Source organism: Ailuropoda melanoleuca, chromosome 2, assembly GCF_002007445.2.
Source record: "Ailuropoda melanoleuca isolate Jingjing chromosome 2, ASM200744v2, whole genome shotgun sequence".
Lineage (NCBI taxonomy): Eukaryota > Metazoa > Chordata > Mammalia > Carnivora > Ursidae > Ailuropoda > Ailuropoda melanoleuca.
The window spans coordinates 142,249,098-142,269,526 of NC_048219.1; the positions used below are offsets into that span (position 1 = coordinate 142,249,098).

The 20,429-nt window shown below is 45.1% G+C and overlaps 1 protein-coding gene across 1 annotated transcript in view; it reads right to left on the reverse strand.

The window, feature by feature from the left end:
- Positions 1-2,315: 2,315 nt before the first annotated feature.
- The window catches only part of LOC117795957, a 21,664-nt gene continuing 3,550 nt past the window's right edge, over positions 2,316-20,429 (reverse strand). Inside the window, exons 2-7 of the mRNA XM_034642287.1 lie at positions 16,485-16,897; positions 9,208-9,544; positions 7,876-8,042; positions 7,148-7,248; positions 4,863-5,004; positions 2,316-2,954 (exon numbers count right to left, since the gene is read on the reverse strand). Coding sequence (XP_034498178.1) covers positions 4,988-5,004; positions 7,148-7,248; positions 7,876-8,042; positions 9,208-9,544; positions 16,485-16,897 — 1,035 coding nt within the window. The 3' untranslated portion in view covers positions 2,316-2,954; positions 4,863-4,987. The remainder of the gene's footprint in view (positions 2,955-4,862; positions 5,005-7,147; positions 7,249-7,875; positions 8,043-9,207; positions 9,545-16,484; positions 16,898-20,429) is intronic.

The following is a 20,429-nucleotide window of genomic DNA, read 5'->3' on the forward strand; positions in this document are numbered from 1 at the left end:
CTGTCTCGTCCCTTGGCCTTGGTGACTGTCATGTGTTGGAGGTTAAGGGTTTGTTAAAGAAGATGGGTTTTGATTAAGTGTCACATTTAGTGTGATGTGACATGCTCTTTATCATTGCAAGGGAAGATTGGGGACCAGGGGGAGCTTTATAGCTAGTTCCCAATATAAATTAGGAGTCTTGGGGAATGGGTACTTTGCAGTTGGCCTTGATCTTTCCAGGGCCCAATGAATGTGTGTATGTGAGAGTGTGCACACACACGTGTGTGTGTGTGTGTGTGTGTGTGTGTGTGTGTAGAGATGGCAGAAAAGCCAGTTTTCACGGGCCTGCGCTAATGGGCTGATTACATCACTCGGAGTTTGACTTGCAATAAGGCCCCAGTTCTAAATGTGTCCCTGTTCTTGATATACTGGGCAAAGGCCTCCCCACCTTCACTCCTTTGGGATTTCAGTGTTGCTTAGGGAAACCTCAAGCATTCATTCATCCCTTTTAGGTACCATGATACAAAATCGAAGATGGAGAAGCAGAAGGAAGCATTCTAAGTGCCACATGCCATTACTAACCAGATGCCACGGAGACTGCCTCCCCTGACTTCACCTGGAGAAAGGAGAGTGGGCAGAGCCAAAGGCTCCTCCCTCCAAATCTAAGAAGTGCTACACACCTTCAGAGTCAGATTCTCGTTTAACCTGGAGTGGAGAGTACCGTGCAAAAGGAGGCACAGTAAATCCCCAGAATGCTCATGAGGAGGGAAAGGCAAGGGGAGGGGATTGAGGAAAACATCCCAAAGGGGACCACTCCCACCCAAAAGTCACCCCAGCTCCAGATTAATCTTTCTGAACTATCACTTTGGGGGCGCCAGGTTGGCTCAGTCGGAGAAGCCTATGACTCCTGATTTCAAAGCCACGAGTTCAAGCCACATTTTGGGTGTAGAGATTACTAAAAATAAATAAATAAATTCAGAAAAAAATCACTTGCATCAAGTCCTTTCCCTGCTCAAAACCCTTCCATAAATACCTCTTCTCTTCCCTCCCATTGCCTATGAAAGAAAATCCACACCCTTTATTCCAGCTTTCAATGGCATACATCCTGGCACCACCAAATTGTCTACTCAGGGCCTCCCAAATGACAACTTTCTCCTACCTTCTAGCATTTGCTTGTCACTCCCCTATGTGGGATGTCTTTCTTGTTTCTCTCTCCTATGGAAAAGCTGCCCATCTTCCAAACGTTGGCTATAGCCCTTCCTGTTTTTTTTTTGTTTGTTTGTTTGTTTTTTTAAGATTTTATTTATTTATTTGACAGAGATAGAGACAGCCAGCGAGAGAGGGAACACAAGCAGGGGGAGTGGGAGAGGAAGAAGCAGGCTCACAGCAGAGGAGCCTGACGTGGGGCTCGATCCCATAATGCCGGGATCACGCCCTGAGCCGAAGGCAGACGCTTAACCGCTGTGCCACCCAGGCGCCCCAGCCCTTCCTGTTTTATGAAGGAGTCACAGCCCACTGAGATAGCGCCTGTTTTTATTCCAAAAATATTACTGGAGCTTCTGCTGCTCCCTCTCCCAGAATGGCTGGCTCCCGACGCCTGCATTAGGTCAGAGAACAAGACATAAAGGCGCCTGCCTCCAAGGAGCTTGCACTGTAGTAGTGAGGGGGAATGTGCGGGAAACTTGAAAGACAACGCATCAAAGTATTACTTAGTGGTGACAGTTGCTATGGAAAAAGAAAAGAACAAAATAGAGCAGGGTAGGGGAGATGAGGGGCTCCTGCAGTTTGGGGGTAGGAGGCTGGCTGCAGTATTACAGGATGGTCAGGGCATGTGTCACTGAGATGGTGAGAGACTTGAGGGAAGCAAGGAAGTTAGCCAAGATACCAGAGGGAAGAGAGTTCTTCTTTTTTTTTTTAAGATTTACTTTATTTTATTTATTTTATTTATTAGAGAGAGAGCCAGCGGGGGAAGGGGCAGAGGGAGAGGATCTCAAGCAGACTCTGCGCTGAAAGCAGAGCCCGACGGGGGGCTTAATCCCATCACCCTGAGATCATGACCTGGGCTGAAATCAAGAGTCAGACGCTGAACTGACTGAGCCACCCAGGTGCCCCTAGAGGGTTCAAAACAAAGGGAATATCTAGAGCAAAGGCCTCCAGGCAGAACTGTCCTAGTCTCCTTCCTCCTCATTTTTCCAGAGGGCTCTACGCACAGCATAGCACCGGAAAAGCATCTGTGAACGAAGAAAATACAAGAACATCCACAATGTTGACTAAGGACCAGAAAGGCCTCCAGTGTTTGGTAGCGGCTGTCCGCATTAAGGAAGAAAATAAGTGAGTAATGGAGAAGCGCTTAGGTTTTTATTGCTATGTTCATTGGTAATATTTTTTAATGAGAAAAATTATTTACTTCTACTCCTTTCCTACACCTTATTGTTCAGGAAACCATCTTACATACATGTCTGCAATAATGTACTGTCCCCACTCTGTTTAAAGGCAAAACAGCACATAGGTTAAACACCATCTCAGCTTACGACATCTTGCTTCCTGATTTTACATTAATTCCTGAAAATCATAAATGTGTTCTCCAAAAAGGAGAAAAAAGGGCATTGTAAAAAAAATAAAAACTTTTTTCATTATTACAGTTGTAGAAATGTAATCTATTTTAAGAAATGAGAAACTAAGAAGTAAATGCCTGTCAAATTGTTGGTTTGTCAGTATGGGTCGGCAGGAAAAAACAGTGACAAGCTTGTCTCTTCCTTCCCAAGACATCTAGGCCACGCTATGATATGCTTTCTTTCTTTCAGAGATGCTTCTTTTTCTGCGCCTTTCCGTCTTTTTCAACATTTTATATGCGAGGATGGGTACAGCCTTTAAAACTTCACGATCAGGAGCAAATCCACAGCCACTGATTTCTTCCCAAAAGGCACGCGAACCCCTCAGACAGACAGCCTGGCAGGTTCATAGTCACGAACGGCCTAGCCATGAAAGAAACCAACCGGACACAGATGAGTCCAATGAACAGAAGAAATCTACTGCATTTTGGAACGTTGGGTGCATTGCTTGGTCCAGGCTTATGAAACAGAAGCTCCCAACTTCCCACTGTAAACAGGAAGCTGGATGCAAATCCTTCAATATCTTGTCCATTTACTCTGTAGGCCACGAAAGCTGCTGGCCTCTGACAGCCACATTCATCAGACACAGAGCCGACACTTGGAAGTTGGGCAACCACATCATCAGTGTCCCTCCCCTGATGAGGAAACCAGACCCCACCTCCAGCGCCTACACAATCATCACCCGGCACCCCGGGTGACTTCTCAGCCTCAGGTCGGGACAATCGAGGCCAAGACAAGACTTGGTACAAACTGTCCATGTTGGTGGCAGCAGGAACAGCTCTCAGCCTCAAGCCCCGTGCACCTCCTGGAAGCAGCTAGGGTAATTGTTTAGACATTAAAATGATAAAAATATTAACTGGCAATTGCTTCTTGATATGAGAAAAATAACAAATACACTTGTGAAATTGCAGACACCCCTTTGCTTCATGAAACAGTCCCTCCCTGTCTCCTTTCTTCCCCTTTCCAGGACTCTGCAATTCTCCAGCTGCTTGGCGATGGCCCTCCTCACGCTCACAGCCCCCGAGGCTTTCTAGTAACCAGCTCCTTGGGACGCTCTTCCAGCCTCAGTCATGCTTGGAGGCCACCCAGCGCTGGGGTGGAATCTGGAGCCACGTCTCCACGCCTGCACTTCCTTCCTATGGGTTCTTGGGCAAGTTCCTCAGCCAACCTGTGCTCATCTGTAAAATGGGGCTTATCTTAACATTGTTCTGCCACTCACTTCGGGCTAATTCTTGGCCTGGCCATAGTCGACAGTGGCAAGCGCTCACTGTTGCACGGCGGGCCTCCGGGGGTCTCATGCCTCCTGGTAGAGCTTTCTTCCTCTTTCTGCTGGAACCCCGAGAACTTCACAGCCCCTGCTGTCTTTATCTCTTCTGCCAGGCCCACAAGGGTGGGGTTCCCCCCAGCGCGCTCTCTCTGCCCACACTTTATTTCTTTTTAATTTTTTTTATTGGGGCGCCTGGGTGGCTCAGTCATTAAGCATCTGCCTTCTGCTCAGCTCATGATCTCAGGGTCCTGGGACAGAGTCCCGCAACGGCCTCCCTACTCAGTGGGAAGCCTGCTTCTCCCTCTCCCGTCCCCCATGCTTGTGTTCCCTCTCTCGCTGTCTTAAAAAAAGAAAGAAAAAAGACCTTATTTATTTATTTGACAGAGAGAGAGAGAGTAGAGCAGGGGGAACGGCAGGCAGAGGGAGAAGCAGACTCCCCACTGAGCAGGGAGCCCAATGCAGGGCTGGATCCCATGACAAGGAACTCGATTCCAGGATGCTGGGATCATAACCTGAGCCGAAGGCAGCCGCTTAACCCACTGAGCCACCCAGGCGCCCCTCTCTACCCACCTTTCTGAAGTGGGCTCCTCACAGCCACAGCACTGGCTTCCGCCCTACCCCACCCCATTTATATTGGTGACCACCACTTGGTTTCTCTATCCCAGCCCCTCCCCTGCACTCCAGACTGGTAGCTCCATGTGTGCTGGGTGCCTCTGCCTACCCAGAGGTCCAAAGCCGCCTCACCTGTCCTGGAGTTCTACCCCCACCCCTCCTCCTCCTGAGCCCTATCTGTCTTCCCACCCATCCCCCTTCATATCATTCATGCATTTCCTCCTCATCTCCGGGAGTAGTCAGGAGGTTAAGAAAGATCTTTACAGAGTAGTCCCGGCTCTCAGGTGACTCCCAGGGCAATCGGTGGAGGCACATAAGGACCCTCTGAAGAGGAAAGTGGTTTGAGGAAAGAAAGCAGGGGACTTAGGGGAGAGGGCAGGGGAGGGGCTTACCTGGCCTGGCGGTCAGCCCAGACTTCTCTTAGGAGGGCTTGGGGCGCCCATGTGAGATGTTTACCAGGAACAGACGTGAATACATTTTCATTTTGAAGCAGGGCTTGGGTGGAATGGGAGGCCTCTTAATAGTCGCTATTACCTGAGGGAAGAAATGAAGAAGGCTTGGCCGCAGGCACGCTCACTTGTGGAAACCCTACCCTACCTGGAAACAGGCCTGAAACCCAGCCTATCCCACAGGAGACACAATTATATTGCTGTTTCTGAGAGATCTCTCATAATTTTGTATTCTTTTTAAAGTAAATTGCTACTAAAAAGCAATTTAACATATATTAACTATTATTTCTCTCAAAGGTCATGAGGAGTCAGAAAATCTTGAATATAACAAAAATTTAACCTACAAATTGCTCTCAGATTTAATGAAATTTTTATGGAATCAAATGTTAAAAATTAAAGGAGCTGATATAATTTACATTTTATAGTTACTACAATAAAAATGTGTGAATTTTAATTTTACACTTCTAATTTTTGAGCCAATAGTTCCCCCCACCGACACCCCCAGATTTCAAGTGGTTTGGTAGGACCTTGGCACATTTGTAGCCCTGGTAATGAGCTTAAGGAATTTTCCTGGGCCATCAGAACCAAGCGTGCATCAGCTAGAATGAAGAGCACAGTTGACTTCAATATGTTCCCCACCCAGAAGTGACCATTTTCAATGCTTCATTCTGCCTGGGATGGTGACATTAGGCAGGAGTGTAGGGGGCCTGGGAGGAGCAGGGGGCAGCACCCCTGAGACTGAGTAGAAGGCCCATGGCTTACTCTTTAAACATTACTTCCTCGACAGAAGTAATACAGACTCATTAAACAAAATTTGGAAAACATGGGAAAGTAAATTAAAATATATTGCCTACAGTCTTGTTACCCAAACATAAATATTGATCACTTTTTTTTATCTTCTTGTGATTTTCTCTGCAAAAAGGTGTTCCTTTTTTCCCCCTAAACATAGTTGTAATTGTGCCTACAATTTCATATCCTGCTTTCCCTACTTACTACATTCTGTTTCCTTCTGTCATTGCTCACTTTAGTGTACTATAATCAGTGATAAAATGTCATCACATGGATCAAAGTTCACCTAACTGTTGCCCTGTAGTTGGACATTTAGATTGCTTTCAATGTTTTACTATTTATAAATTTTTTGTTATTATAAATGACATTGCAATGCATATATGCACATAAACCTTTTTTGACATTTAGGATTATTTCTTAAGATTGAGTCTCAGCAGTGGAAGTATGCAGTTCACAAACACAAACACTTCTGAGATTTTTAAATTCATTTTGCCAAATTGCTCCCCAAAGAGGGCTGTATTAATGTACACTTCCACTACAGTTTGTGAAAATTCCAGCTTCATGATGACTTCAGCTGCACTGGCTAGATAGATACATAGATACAGATACAGATATAGATCTAACTTAATAGGTAGAGAGTGAGCTGGTTTTCTTATGTAAACTTTTGGTTGAGACTTACCATACACTCAGAGAAGTACACAAATCATAAGCGAATTTTCACACAGTAGACTTCGAAGTAACCAGCACCCAGATCAAGAAACTGAACATTACCAACCCCCGAAGCAATTGGCATGCCCCCTTGACCCTTCTCCCCCCACTGAAGGGTAATCACTATCCTGGCTTCTCGCACTAGGTTAGTTTTGGACAGTGGCACTGTTATAATTTTCATTTTCGTGATGACTGGAGGAGCGAACCTGTTTTCCATGTTTTAGTCAATGAACTGAGTTCCTCTTTTGTAAATTGTCTTTTCAAGTTCTTTGGGAAGTAGTTGATTATTAAGCAATCTCCTGTTGGCTAACGTTGGACGGTCGTCATCTGGCCACTGTTCAAAACTGGAGAAGTGCGCGTGCGCGTGCGTTTTCGCTCTCGGGATCTCCCTCTGACTCCACCCTCCTTTCCTGCGCAGCAAGGGGGCGCCTCTGTAGGCAACACCTGGCAGGGGTAAATTTTTGGTGACAGAGTTGAGCCTAAATAGACTCTGATGTTCTTTCAGTGTCTGTGAGAATTACAGAAATAGGTCACTGAACCTTTTTAAAAATAGAATTGACACATTTGGGGAAAGCATTTTTTTCTGCTGAGCTAGCATAAGGTATGAGATGAAATGATCTCTAGAGGCTAGATGAATTGAGAGGTCGGGTTTAAGAAATAGATATCCTTAATGGCAATAACTCGCAGGAAATAGAACGTCTTTCATAAGAAAGGTCTCTAAACATCGTTACCTGAACAGCCTGCGTCACGTTTGCCCACTTCAGTCCAACGGGGGTTCTTCTGGGGAGCAGGCAGCAGCCTGCTAACCCCTGCCCGCCGCACCTGGCAACAGCTGGGGAAAGAGAAGGGCCACATCATCAACTGCGGTCAGTATTTGTTCCCACACCAAAGCCAAGAGCTTCTGTCTCACTGGGTTTGCATCCTCGCCTCTGAAGTTACTCGACAACCGCCTGCTACCCTTGTACCACCATCCATTCTGCACAACAGGGACAGGGGCAGGGACAGCCACCCGGGTGCAGCTCCGTTCCAGCCCTCCCAAGGGCTGCACTGATTTGTGGCAGCCAGCCCCAGCATCTTGGCCCACGGGCCCCCCAGAAGCTGTCGAAGGGCCCAGGTCTGCCCTTGGTGGGGGAGGGCGGGGTTTGATCTTCTCCTGAGACATCCCAGTAAGCTCTCTCTGGCACACCCCCGCGTTGCCTTCGGAAGCCCCATGCACCTCAGGGGAAGACTTCCGCCTTCTCCCGGGATTCCCAAGGAGCTGCCTGCTCTGCCTCGCCTGGGCTCCACTCATGAGAGAGGCAAGATCTGTGGGCTGCAAAAGCAAAGCTTGGAGTTACTGTGGGGAGGGCACTGATTCAGCCCCAAGAAAGGCCAGGAAGACACATTAAGGGCTTGGTTGTCCCAGGAGTTGGGGTGAATGGGAGCAAGGGAGGAGGGTACGGAGCTGGGGCAGGGACACCTGTGTTTCTGGAAAGTCTTGGGCAGCAGGGCGAGAGGTGCAGGGCTGATAGGACCCAGGCAACCGAGCAGCAGCCGTCGGGGAGCGGGGGCGGGATACAGGAAAGGTGGGAGACGTTTCTCAGAAGTAGAACACACACGTGGGACCTGAGGACTTTGACATTGGCCCTGAGGAAAAAAGAAGAATTCAAGATGCTGACACAGCACTTTCTAACAAGATCACGGTTCCTTTTTTATGACACGTAGCCACTCAGCGAGCATGTGTTGGGTACTTGCCTTGTGTCGGGTAGTGTTGTAGCCTCTGGCAATAACATGTTATTCCTGCCCAAAGGTGCTTTCACTCTCCCGGACGGTGGGTGGGCAGTGCAGACGACAAACACATAAGCAAATAAAAAAGATGATTTCCCGTGGTCATTCGTGCTGGGGGGCTGGGGGAATTGTGTGATCAGAGAGGACTTTTCTGAGGAAGTGACACTGGAGTTGATATGAAGGAGCCAGTCAGAAGAAGAGCCAGGGCAAGAACATTCTAGATAATCAAAATCGCCTCTGCAAAAGGCCCTAAGTAGGAACGGCTTTGGCACATTTGAGGAACAGAAAGAAGACTACTGTGGCATGACAAAGAGTTTTACAACACAAAATTGTTTTCTGACCTATTTGCTGAGTGGCCACCGCCTTGGAGTTTCATCTTTGCTTTCTACACACTCCACACCCCTTCTAGATCCTTCCCCCATCTCTCTTCTCTCTCTCTCCAGACCAGCTACGGTAAGAAGTGAGATCAGGAGCCATAAATCTCATCTGTGGGGAGGGACTAGAACCAGTTCAGTCTTTACAGAAGCCAACTGGGGAGGAGGCCCTGGGCCCGGCTGGGCTCCTTTTTTCGGGTGTCATTCTTAACCACTTTTGAACTACGAACTCCTTTGGTAACCTGATACAAGCTGCGAAAAACGTACAGATATATAATTCTTCTGCACACAACTTTGGGGGTTTGGTGGCTGAGAGGAAAGCTTGTCATAGACCGCCTGCTATGGCCTCTACTTTGGCAGCCCTTTTAAAGCTAACCAAGTCCATTTTCTCACGAAGGCTGTGTTGCTTGCACAAGAGAGAGGATACACAAAAAAATCACCTTATCAACAGCAAATTACCCTAGAAATACAAGTTCTTATGACCACTGTAGCTTCCATAGAGATATACTCACATATGATAACATGTAACCGTAATGATAATAAAAACATACTACTTGCACAGTGTTTTTTACTTTCCCTGCACATTTTTACTTGTATCCTTCTATCCCATTGACATCCTTGGCACATGGGTAAGGAAAGCATTGTTGTACCATTTTACAGATGAGGACACTGAGGAATAGAAACAGGGTCAGTTGGCTGTAGCTTTGGGACAGGAACCGTGGTCTTGTCACTCCCAGGTCCAGGCTTCCCAAGAAGAACAGGTCGCGGCAGTGACCATCTTGACTTCTCTTTGACTCCTTTCCCCACAGCCTTACCCCAGAGCCTGGAGTCACTCTCCACAAACGCAGTCTCTGTGAGTACAAGCCCTCCTGGTAGGAAACAGTGATGTGGAGGAAGTGATATTTTCCATCAAGGGCAAAGAAGCACGGAGCCTGACTATAGAAGTCAAAATTGTGTGGATGGAGGGGAACTTCCCACTGGGGCTTCCTCTTGGCCAATTAAACCTAGCGAGTCATTTCCTTTTTCTTCTGAAGATTTAAAGCATTTCCTCCTACAGTTCCACAGAAATGAATCTAGAGGAGTGCCACCTAGTGGTTCCGACTAGAAGGATCATGGACTATTTTCCCCTCGTCATCCCACCCCCACTCCATGGGGCCACCTTGCCTATGAGAAAATTGGACCCATACCTCTTACTATACACCAGGATAAATGCCAAATGGATCAGAAATGTAAATGTAAAAAAATGAAACCACACAAGTATTAGAAGGAAAAATAGGTGGATTTATTTACACTGTAGGTGTGGGGAATGTTTCCCAAACCCTATACAAGCCAAGGGCAGCTGTGGGTACCTGCTTCTATAGAAAAGAGAAGATATGGGGCAGTGTTCTCTATCATGTGACATTCATCCTCCCCGATGAGAGCTAAGTGTCTGTAACCCTCCCCAACCAGGATTCCTTCGGTCAAAGAGAGGCAATGGGGACCTCTTGGAGGAGAAACAGGTGAAAAAAACCAATCAGACTGGCTTGACTCACAACCCGCCATTACCTCCCTGGCAGAAGGGAAAAGAAGTCTCACTACTTTGTCTCACAAAAGGGAGAGACTTAGGACATCAAGATGCATGGGAACCCAGTCCAAGCCCAGCCCAACTCCCAAATAAAGGCTTTCTAACGAAAAATAAAATATCCAAAGACAATAAAAGAAAATATTGGTAAATTCAGCAGCATTTTTAAAAACCCTGTTCTATGGCAAAAAAAAAAAAAAAAGAAAAGAAAAAAAGAAAAAAGAAAGAAAGAATGAAAGAAAGAAAAGAAAAAATGGTAGCACGTGAAAGAAAAGTTTTGCAACATTTATCACAGATACAGGCTAATCTGTAATATGAGGAATATAAGGAACATTTAAATATTAAGAAAAAGAGGCCAAAATAAAGGCCATATATGAAAAACCCACAGCTAGCATCATACTCAATACTGAAAAACTGAGAGCTTTTTCCCTTAAGATCAGGAATAAGACAAGTATGTCCATTCTTAACACTTTTATTCAACATGGTTCTGGAAGTCCTAGCCAGAGCAATCAGACAAGAAAAAGAAATAAAATGCATCCAAGTTGATAAGGAGGAAATAAAACTTTCACTATTTGCTGATGACATGATATTATATATGGGAAACCCTAAAGACTCCACCAAAAGACTGTAAGAACTGATAAATGAATTCAGTAAGGTTGCAAAAATCAAAATCAATATACAGAAATCTGTTGCATTTCTATACACTAATAATGAAGTAGCAGAAAGAGAAATTAAGAAAAGAATCCCATTTACAATTGTACCAAAAATAATAGAATACCTAGTAAAAAACTTAACTAAGGAAGTGACTTGTACCCTGAAAACTATAAAACATTGATGAAAGAAATTGAAGACGACACAAGCAAATGGAAAGGTATTTCATGTTCATGGATTGGAAGAACAGATATTGTTAAAATGTCCATACTACCCAAAGCAATCTATGCATTTAATGCAATCCATATCAAAATACCAATAGCATTTTTCACATAACTAGAACAAAAAATCCTAAAATTTGTATGGAACCACAAAGACCCTGAATAGCCAAAGCCATCTTGGAAAAGAACAAAACTGGAGCTATTACCATCCCTGATATCAAGCTATACTACGAAGCAGTAGTAATCAAACAGGATGGCACTGGCACAGAAATAGACACATAGAGCAATGGAACTGAATAGAGAGCCCAGAAATAAATCCACAGTTATATGGTCAATTAATCTTTGACAAAGGAGGCAAGAATATGCAATGGGAAAAAGACAGTCTCTTCAACAAATGGTGTTGGGAAAACCAGATAGCCACATGCAAAATAATGAAATGAGACCACTTTCTCACAGCGTAACACACACACACACACACACACACACACACACACACACAACTCAAAATGGATTAAATACTTAAATATGAGGCCTGAAACCATAAAAATCCCAGGAGAGAGCACAGGCAGTAATTTCTCTGACTCAGCCATAGCAATATTTTTCTAGATATGTCTCCTGAGGCAAGGGAATAAGAAAATAAATTATTGGAACTATATGAAAATAAAAAGCTTCTGCACAGCAAAGGAAACAATCAACAAAACAAAAAGACAGGGGTGCCTGGCTGGCTCAGTCAGTGGAGCATGTGACCCTTAATCCTGGGGTTGTAAGTTTGAGCCCCACATTGGGTGTAGAGATAACTTGAAAATAAAATCTTCGGGTGCCTGGGTGGCTCAATCGGTTAAACATCTGCTTTCAGTTCAGGTCATGATCTCAGGATCCTGGGATTGAGCCCTGAGTCGGGCTCCCTGCTCAGCAGGGAGTCTGTTTCTCCCTCTCCCTCTGTACTCTCTCTATCTTGCTCTCACTCTCTCTCAAGTAAAAGGAAAGAAAACCTGAATGCAAGAAGATATTTGCAAATGACATATCTGATAAAGTGTTATAGCCAAAATACATACAAAATTTATACAACACAATGCCAAAAAAATAAATACTCCAATTAAAAAATGGGCAGAAGGCATAAACAGACATTTCTCAAAGAAGATGTCCAGATGGCCAACAGACACATGAAAAGATGCTCGACATCATCCATCATTTCCATCAGGGAAATGCAAATCAAAACCACAATAAGATACCACCTCGCACCTGTCAAAATGGCTAACATCAAAAACACAAGAAACAAGAAATGTTGGTGAGGATGCAGAGAAAGAGGAACCTTCTTGCACAGCTGGTGGGAATACCAACTGGTACAGTCACTGTGGAAGATAGTATGAGGTTCCTCAACAAATTAAAACTAGAACTACCCTATGATCCAGTAATTCTACTACTGGATATTTACCCAAAGAATGTAAAAACACTAATTTGAAGGGATACATACACCCAGATATTTCTAGCAGCATTATCTACACTAGCCAAATTATGGAAGTAGCCCAAGTGTCCATCAACAGATGAACGGATAAAGATGTGGTGTGTATACACAATAGAGTATTACTCGGCCACAAAAAAGAATAAAATCTTGCCACTTGCAACAACATGGATGCATCTAGAGGGTATAATACTACGTGAAATAAGTCAGTCAGAGAAAGACAAATACCATATGATCTCACTTAAATGCGGAATTTAAGAAATGAAGGAACAAAGAAAAAAAAGAGACAAACCCAAAAACATACTCTTCACTATAGAGAACAAACTGATGGTTATGGGGGTGGGGGAGTGATGGGTGAAATAAGTGATGGGATTAAGAACACACTTATCATGATGAGCCCTGAGTAATGTACAGAAGTGCTGAATCACTACGTTGTACGCCTGAAACTAATATAACACTGTATGTTGACTATACTGGAATTGAAAAAAAAAAAGCCAAAACTTGATAGAAAATTGGGCAATATGCACAAACAGACAGTTCACACACACACACACACACACACACACACACAACATATGTAGATGGGTCTTAAAAATATGAAAGATGGGGGGCACCTGGCTGGCTATATCAGAAGAGCATGGGACTCTCAATCTTGGGGTCATAAGTTTGAGGACCACATTGGGTCTGCGTAGAGATTACTTAAGAAAATAAATAAATAAAGAAGGATGTGTACTTGAAAAATTTTTTCTTAATAAAAATATGAAAAGATACTCAGCTTCACTCATAACGATATAACACATATTAGAGCTACATCGATATATTAGTGTTTATCAAATTGTCAAAAATTCAAAAAGTTTGGTAATATACTCTGTTACCTAGGCTGTAAGGAAAAAGGAATTTTCATAATCATTGGCGGGGGTGCAAACTGGTTCAACCCCTAGGGAGGGAATTTGGAATATCTAGCAAGACTACGTGTGCATTCACCCTTTGATCCAGCAATTCTAATTCCAGGAATTCACCCTGAAAGTACACTGCCACAAACATAAAACAGTATTTTTATAAGGTTCTTTCCTAAGGCATTATTTATGATAACAAAATATTAGAAACAACATAAATGCTCAACCCATTAAGATGCTAACTGAATAAGCTATGATGAATTCGTGCAATGGAGTAACATAAAGCCAAAAAAGATTGAGGAATATTTCTATGAATTAATATGTGGTGATTTCTAAGATATATCAAGTGAAAAAAATCAAGGTGCTCAATAGTGGCATATAGCATGTTACTTTTTTTTTTTAATCTCTACACCCAATGTGGGGCTCAAACTCATGATCCTGGGACCAAGAGTGGCATGCTTTACTGCCCGAGCCAGCCAGGCACCCCTATCATGTTACTTTTTGTATAAGAAAAAGAAACACAGGAAGAATAAGCCAGAAACTAATAAAAAATTGTCTACAGTGGATAGGTGGGAATAGAGTAGAAGGAACAAGGATGGGAGTAAGACTTCTGAGTGTACTTTGTTATATACGGTTTTGATTTTTAAACCTTGTGAAAGTCTGGTATATTAAAAGATAAATTCAGGGGTGCCTGGCTGGCTCAGTGCGACTCTTGTTCTCAGGGGTGGGTTTGAGCCCCACGTTGGGTGTAGAGATTATTACTTAAAAAATAAAATCTTTAAAAATAAATTCAATTTTAAAAGATTTCGAGAAAACAAATCCTAAAACTAAAACTAAATGCAAATAGAAACAAAGACACCTGACTGCATATCAAATTGATAATGGAAACACACACACACACACACACACACACACACACACACACAGTTTTCATTTCAGTGCTGTATACATTTAGTGGGGTCATTCTAAGAACAAATAGAACTGCAAAGAAGTCTTGAATTTGGGGGTGCCTGGGTGGCTCAGATGGTTAAGCATCTGCCTTCAGCTCAGGTCATGATCCCAGGGTCCTGGCATCGGACTCCTTGCTCAGCGGGGAGTCTGTTTCTCCCTCTCCCTCTGCTGTTCCTCCTGCTTGTGCTCTCNGAGACCCGCATCGGACTCCTTGCTCAGCGGGGAGTCTGTTTCTCCCTCTCCCTCTGCTGTTCCTCCTGCTTGTGCTCTCTCACTTTCTCTGTCAAATAAATAAAATTTTAAAAAAAAGAAGTCTTGAACTTTTTCTTAGAAGGCTTCTTGGAAATGATATCAGTAGTAATTCCGAAACTATTTTGAGTGCAATGTAAGACAGATTAAATGATCAAATACATCAATGCGGTCATGAATCAGGGTTCTCACTGGGGAAGAAGAGAGATACAGACATGGAATGAGAAGGAGAGGAAGAATCCTACGGAGCTGGATTTGAATTGAAAGAAATTTCTTTAAAAAAATTTTTTTAGGGGCGCCTGGGTGGCTTAGTCGTTAAGCGGCTGCCTTCAGCTCAGGGCGTGATCCCAGCGTTCTGGGATCGAGCCCCGCATCAGGCTCCTCTGCTGGGAGCCTGCTTCTTCCTCTCCCACTCCCCCTGCTTGTGTTCCCCCTCTCTCTGGCTGTCTCTCTCTGTCAAATAAATAAATAAAATCTTTAAAAAAAATTTTTTTTTAAATACATTTTTTTAGCTCTGTCCACTTAAAGGGGCTATAAGCAATGACATTCCAGTTGCAATGAGCAAACCTAGCAGCCAAACCTTGGTTTCTGAATGCCATTCTCCACTAAAAGACCTTGGAGAGATGGCTGATTCCAGGGCTGGGACAGGGAAAATACAAAGTGAGCCAGCACGTAAGCATGTGCTCGAAGACTGACAGGAAGCTGTGGGTTCCAAATTGGGGGCAACTTGACTCGCAGAAGTTGTTACAGTGGATTATTTCACTCAGGTGGCTGTTGGCGGCTCAGAAGTGTCCCATCCAAGATCACTCCTGTGCGCCTCTCCACGCAGCCGCCTCATAGCACAGCAGCTGGCTTCCCTCAGGACAAGTGATGCAAATAGAAAGAGAGAGAACTCCCAAAATGAAAACCACCATCTTTTTATAACCTAATTTCAGAAGTGACATTCTCTATCTCCCTCCATGTTCCAGTCTTGAGAAGTGAGTCACTAAGTCTAGCCCACACTCAAGGGGAGGGGGACACACCAGATGTGAATATTGAGGGAAGGACCACTGGGGCCATCCTGGGGGCTGCCTACCACGCCAAGTAATCAGACATAATAACATCACCTACAATGGTACAGACTGACATCATATGGCTCCTGAGACAAAGCCCCNGGGGAGGGGGACACACCAGATGTGAATATTCAGAGGGAGGGACCACTGGGGCCATCCTGGGGGCTGCCTACCACGCCAAGTAATCAGACATAATAACATCACCTACATGGTACAGACTGACATCATATGGCTCCTGAGACAAAGCCCCTAACATAGAAATACAAATATAAGTGCACATGTGTATTCACAAATATGAAAGATACACTCGTGTTCATTGTCTTACTCTTTCAACTTCTCTCGAGGTTGAAAGTTTTCCAAATAAGAGGTGATGAAGGTGGGAGGTAGGGGTTGGTTATCAGGACCCCTGGTATTTGCTAGGCCATCCTGGAGACCCTAAGAAACCCATGAGGGCCGTAAAGCTCTCTCTGCGGTGCTCAGCACATGCTGTGGATTCTCTGAGTCAGTCGTCACCCCATCGTGTAGGGTAAAGGGAGATCTGGGGAGTCAGACAGACCTGAACTATAATCCTTGCTCTGTCCCTTCTTGGCTGGTGTCTTGAGGCAAATTACTAACGGCCTCTGACCTCATCTGTAAAAAAAGAGATCATGCCCACCTTGCAGGGTTATTGTAATGTGCTCAATAAATAATACTTCACAGTCCCACCTCCCAAACCACCAAATGGTTTATTCATTCATTCATTCATTCATTCATTCATTCATTCATTCAATAACCGTTAATTGTTATTCCCTGCACTGGGCAAGGGATACAAATATGAATTTAGTTACTCTAGGGAACTGGTAATCAAATGGGGGGGATGCACTGCGGTCGATGCTGAAAGATACCTGCTAAGGCTGTTGCAGAAGCACAGAGTGTAGGGTGGGGTGAGGGGCTGCCCCAGAAGAATTCTCAAAGGCAGCGAGGTCCAGCGGCCTCCATGGGGGATGAGGAAGGAACGTGAGCTGCCCTGAGGGGCCTCAGGGGCAAAGGCAGGGAAGACTGGAAGAGAGTTTGGCAGAATGGACAGGGCCGGACCAGGAAATGGGTTGGGGAAGCCATGGGAGCAATGCGGGTCCTGGTCTCCAGTAACNGGCCTCAGGGGCAAAGGCAGGGAAGACTGGAAGAGAGTTTGGCAGAATGGACAGGGCCGGACCAGGAAATGGGTTGGGGAAGCCATGGGAGCAATGTGGGTCCTGGTCTCCAGTAACGGGGCACAGTAGGCCGCGATGCTTGGTTCAGAAAACAGCAGAGCTCCGCTCTATTAAATTGGTTTTAAAAACGTTTGAGGGAAGAGGGTTCCTCAGTACAGAGAAAAATAACCTATTTTTTAATAAAAACAAAACAAAACACTTGAATTGACAAATAAAAGGAAGTTATGTACCCTAAATTTTTCCCTGTTGAGCCCCTCCCACAAAGGGAGGAGGAGGAAGAGGCGCAGATGGGGTGCCAGGTCTGGCAATAGGGCTTGCTTCCGCAAAGGGAGATGGTGACCCCCAAAGAGTGAGGCTCATTTGTCACTTGCTACCACTGTCTCCTCATCCAGGGTCTGTCCCCATGCACATAAAACTGTTAGATCTACCCACCACCCCATTTCTGCTTTCTAAATCACACATTTCTGTAATGCACCAACTGTCCACCTAGCTGGGGAGGCACGGGGGCCCCCCACCCCGTGCCAGCACCCGCCCGAGAACTGGGGGTTCCCTGCCCCCGCCCCCGCCGGCACCTGGGGCCGAGCGCTGAGCCTGGCTGGGTACGCAGACGCAGAAGGAAGCTTCTCGCCTAATTCCAAATCATTTTTCTAAGAACAAAAACTATGTACAAATGAATATTTCCATCTTTATTTCAAATTCTAGGTTTCAACTGCAATATTAATGCTACTCCACAGTGTAATTTGCTTGTAATAATATATCATTATTTCCATTTTACAGTTCTCTTCTTAAAGTAGTAAAGCAAATGTTTAAAACAGCACAAATCCGCAGCCCCACAATTCTCCATTCAGGCTCAGAATTTGTGCGCTCCTTTCAGAATTGCACATAATTGAAAACAATGAAAACCCCCGATGTGCTAAATGCTCTAGTCATTAAAGCATTTTTTTTACTTTGGAATAAAAGACCGTTCTTGTGGTTGTAGTTATTATTTATTTATTTATTTATTTTTAGAAGCCCCAAACAAGCTGCTTCCTGTTCCCAGACTGACATCTGCTGGGGATGTCAGGCTGACCCGCTTCCCCGGTAGGCCCGCAGCCGGCTGCCACTCCTCCCAGCCTTGGGAGGCAGGGGACCGCACCTGGCGGCCCGGGCCTTATGCGCAGGCCAGGGCCAAGCTGGCCTCTACCAGCAGGCATCCAGGTTTAGAAACCAGCCCAAGAAGACCAGTTTCTCTCCTGCTTCCAACCACTGGGTTAAGCCCCAGAACGGCAGTGGCTTGGCACAAGGTCTCCGGTGTTGGTGGCTTCGGCAAGGGGCTGGTGGGGAGCAGAGAGACTGGGGGGCAAAATTTGGCACATGGGCAGGATGAGTGTCCTCTGCATGCAACGGCCTGGAGACTCTCGAGAAGACTGCCCTATTTCTTTGCTTTCTCTGGGATGTCTCTTTGTGCATTTATTATTATTATTATTATTATTATTATTATTATTATCATTATTATACTGGTTCCTTTGCCTTGGATAGAACAGCCTCCTCTTAGGCAGCCCTGGGCATTGGGTCCTGTAGGGAGGGTCCCTGTCCTTCGCAAATTAGTTTTCCATTCCACTGGCTTCACAGTTAACAACCAGGAACCAAGCTTCCTTTTCCACCCAGAATGAGGGCCCCTCTGCCTATTTGCCAATTTGTAGGAAGACTGGTCTCCCTCTCCTCCGAAATTTAAACCACAGCAGGACTGGGGGTGGGGACATGTGGGGCTGGGGAAACAGAGGGTTCTTTTCTCTCTTCTGGAGAGTTCTAGCTCCAGGGCCCCGGTGATGTGTGTCTCTGGCTCTGAGCTCTGAGCTCTGAGTTCCAGCCCCACGAAGGACATTTTCGGTAAGGTGACTTTGGGCCTGCCCTAGCCAGCCCCTAACACACTCTCCCACATACTCCTGCCCGGCTCACGCGCCTCCGGTGGGCCCGGATTCCTGCCGCTTGGAACCCTCACCCACCCACATCTGTGCCACATCTGTCCCTTCATGACCACCAACATTTCCTTCCCCCTGCCCAACTTCTTCCGCTCCTGGCAAACTGTTCACCCCTACACCCGGATGAAGGCACCCCCAAAAACACTTAAACACCTTTAATGAAACCTCACTGTCCATAGAAAAAGCCCAAGCCTTTGGTCCCTACATTCAGAGAAAGCTCTGCCTGGCCTGGCCCAGACCCAGCCCAGGTTTCCCAAGGCCCAGAGCTGCCCTGAGGGTGGTAGAGTCGCTGGGATGACTCCAGGTGGCTCGAGGAGGAGGTCTTAGAAGATGGGATGACCACGTGAGAAAAGTGAGCTTGCTTTTTGTTCTCTTTCAGCATCAAGGAGAAAGTCTGGTTTGGTGTTAGTCAACTTCTTTTTTCTTTTTTTAATAAACTTCTAATGTTAGAATTGTTTTAGATTTACAGAAAAGTTGCGAGAATATCACATGGAGTTTCTGTGCTCCCTGCACTGTTCCTCACGGTTAACTTGGCCAATGGGGGCTGTGACACCTTGCTGGTGAATCTCCCTTTCAACCAGAGCCCTTCCGAAGCCACGGCCGGGAGGGTGAGTGGGACTCTAATCACATTGCTTCGTGTGCAATAATATATTTTCTGTTACCTTTTATTTTCAGCAAGTGATACTACTCATCCGCATTCTAAACTCCAAAAAGCTCTGAAAAAATGAAAGGTTTTTTGTAAGTTTGGAGCCAAAGCTGATTTGAGGCAAGCTATAAATAGTCTTTATCCTACTTGGTGTAAATATTCATACATTTCTCTGCAGAAATATTCATTCATTCTCTGGCCCTCTGGGGATGTTAACTAGCGTTGCATACATGCACCATACCACCTTTCGAAATCAGAAAAAAATGTGAATTCCGAAACACATCTGGCGCTGTGAGCTTACCATTTACAGTTACGATATAAAGTTTCTTTTAAAAATAAATTTACGTAAAAAGAGCAAGTCATTTCAAGAGAAACGGTAAGTAAATTGTAAGTACAGGTGACCTAGACTTTTAAGTTCCTCTTTCACTTTTTCCCACCCTTCATACAAACATATAACTAGCACCAAATGGAAAACAAAGAATCTGCAAGGCCTCCAGGATCCTGTCCAAACACCTCAAGTGGCCTTCATCTGTGCTCTGGCCCTACTCACTCCTCCACCCATACCCATACCTCTGTACTCTCAACACACCAGACTGGCTCAGGCCTCCAGGCCTTCACACAGTCTGCTCCCTCTCCTTGCAATGCCTTTCTCTGGCAAACTCCTGGCCCTTCTTCCAAGCTCGGCTCAGATGCCACCTCTTGCAGGAAGCCTTTCCTGGTTGCACCCAGTCTTGCTTAAGTGGTCAGCCTGTGTGGTCCCATGGCATACTGCACATGGTATTGTGGGTAAGGAAGGAGCTTGACTCTCAGTTTGACTCCAGTTTGACTCGGTGTCTTTTAGCTGCGTGATCTGCTCACTTACACTCACTAAGATTAATCAGTGGGATTAGTAATGATAGCTACTATGTGTTGAATGCACTCTTCCAAGTGCTTTACATACATAAATTCACTTCATCCTCATAAGCCTGAGAAGTAGAAATTGCTTTGGTTTGGGTCTGGGTTTTTTTTTTTTTAAGATTTTATTTATTTATT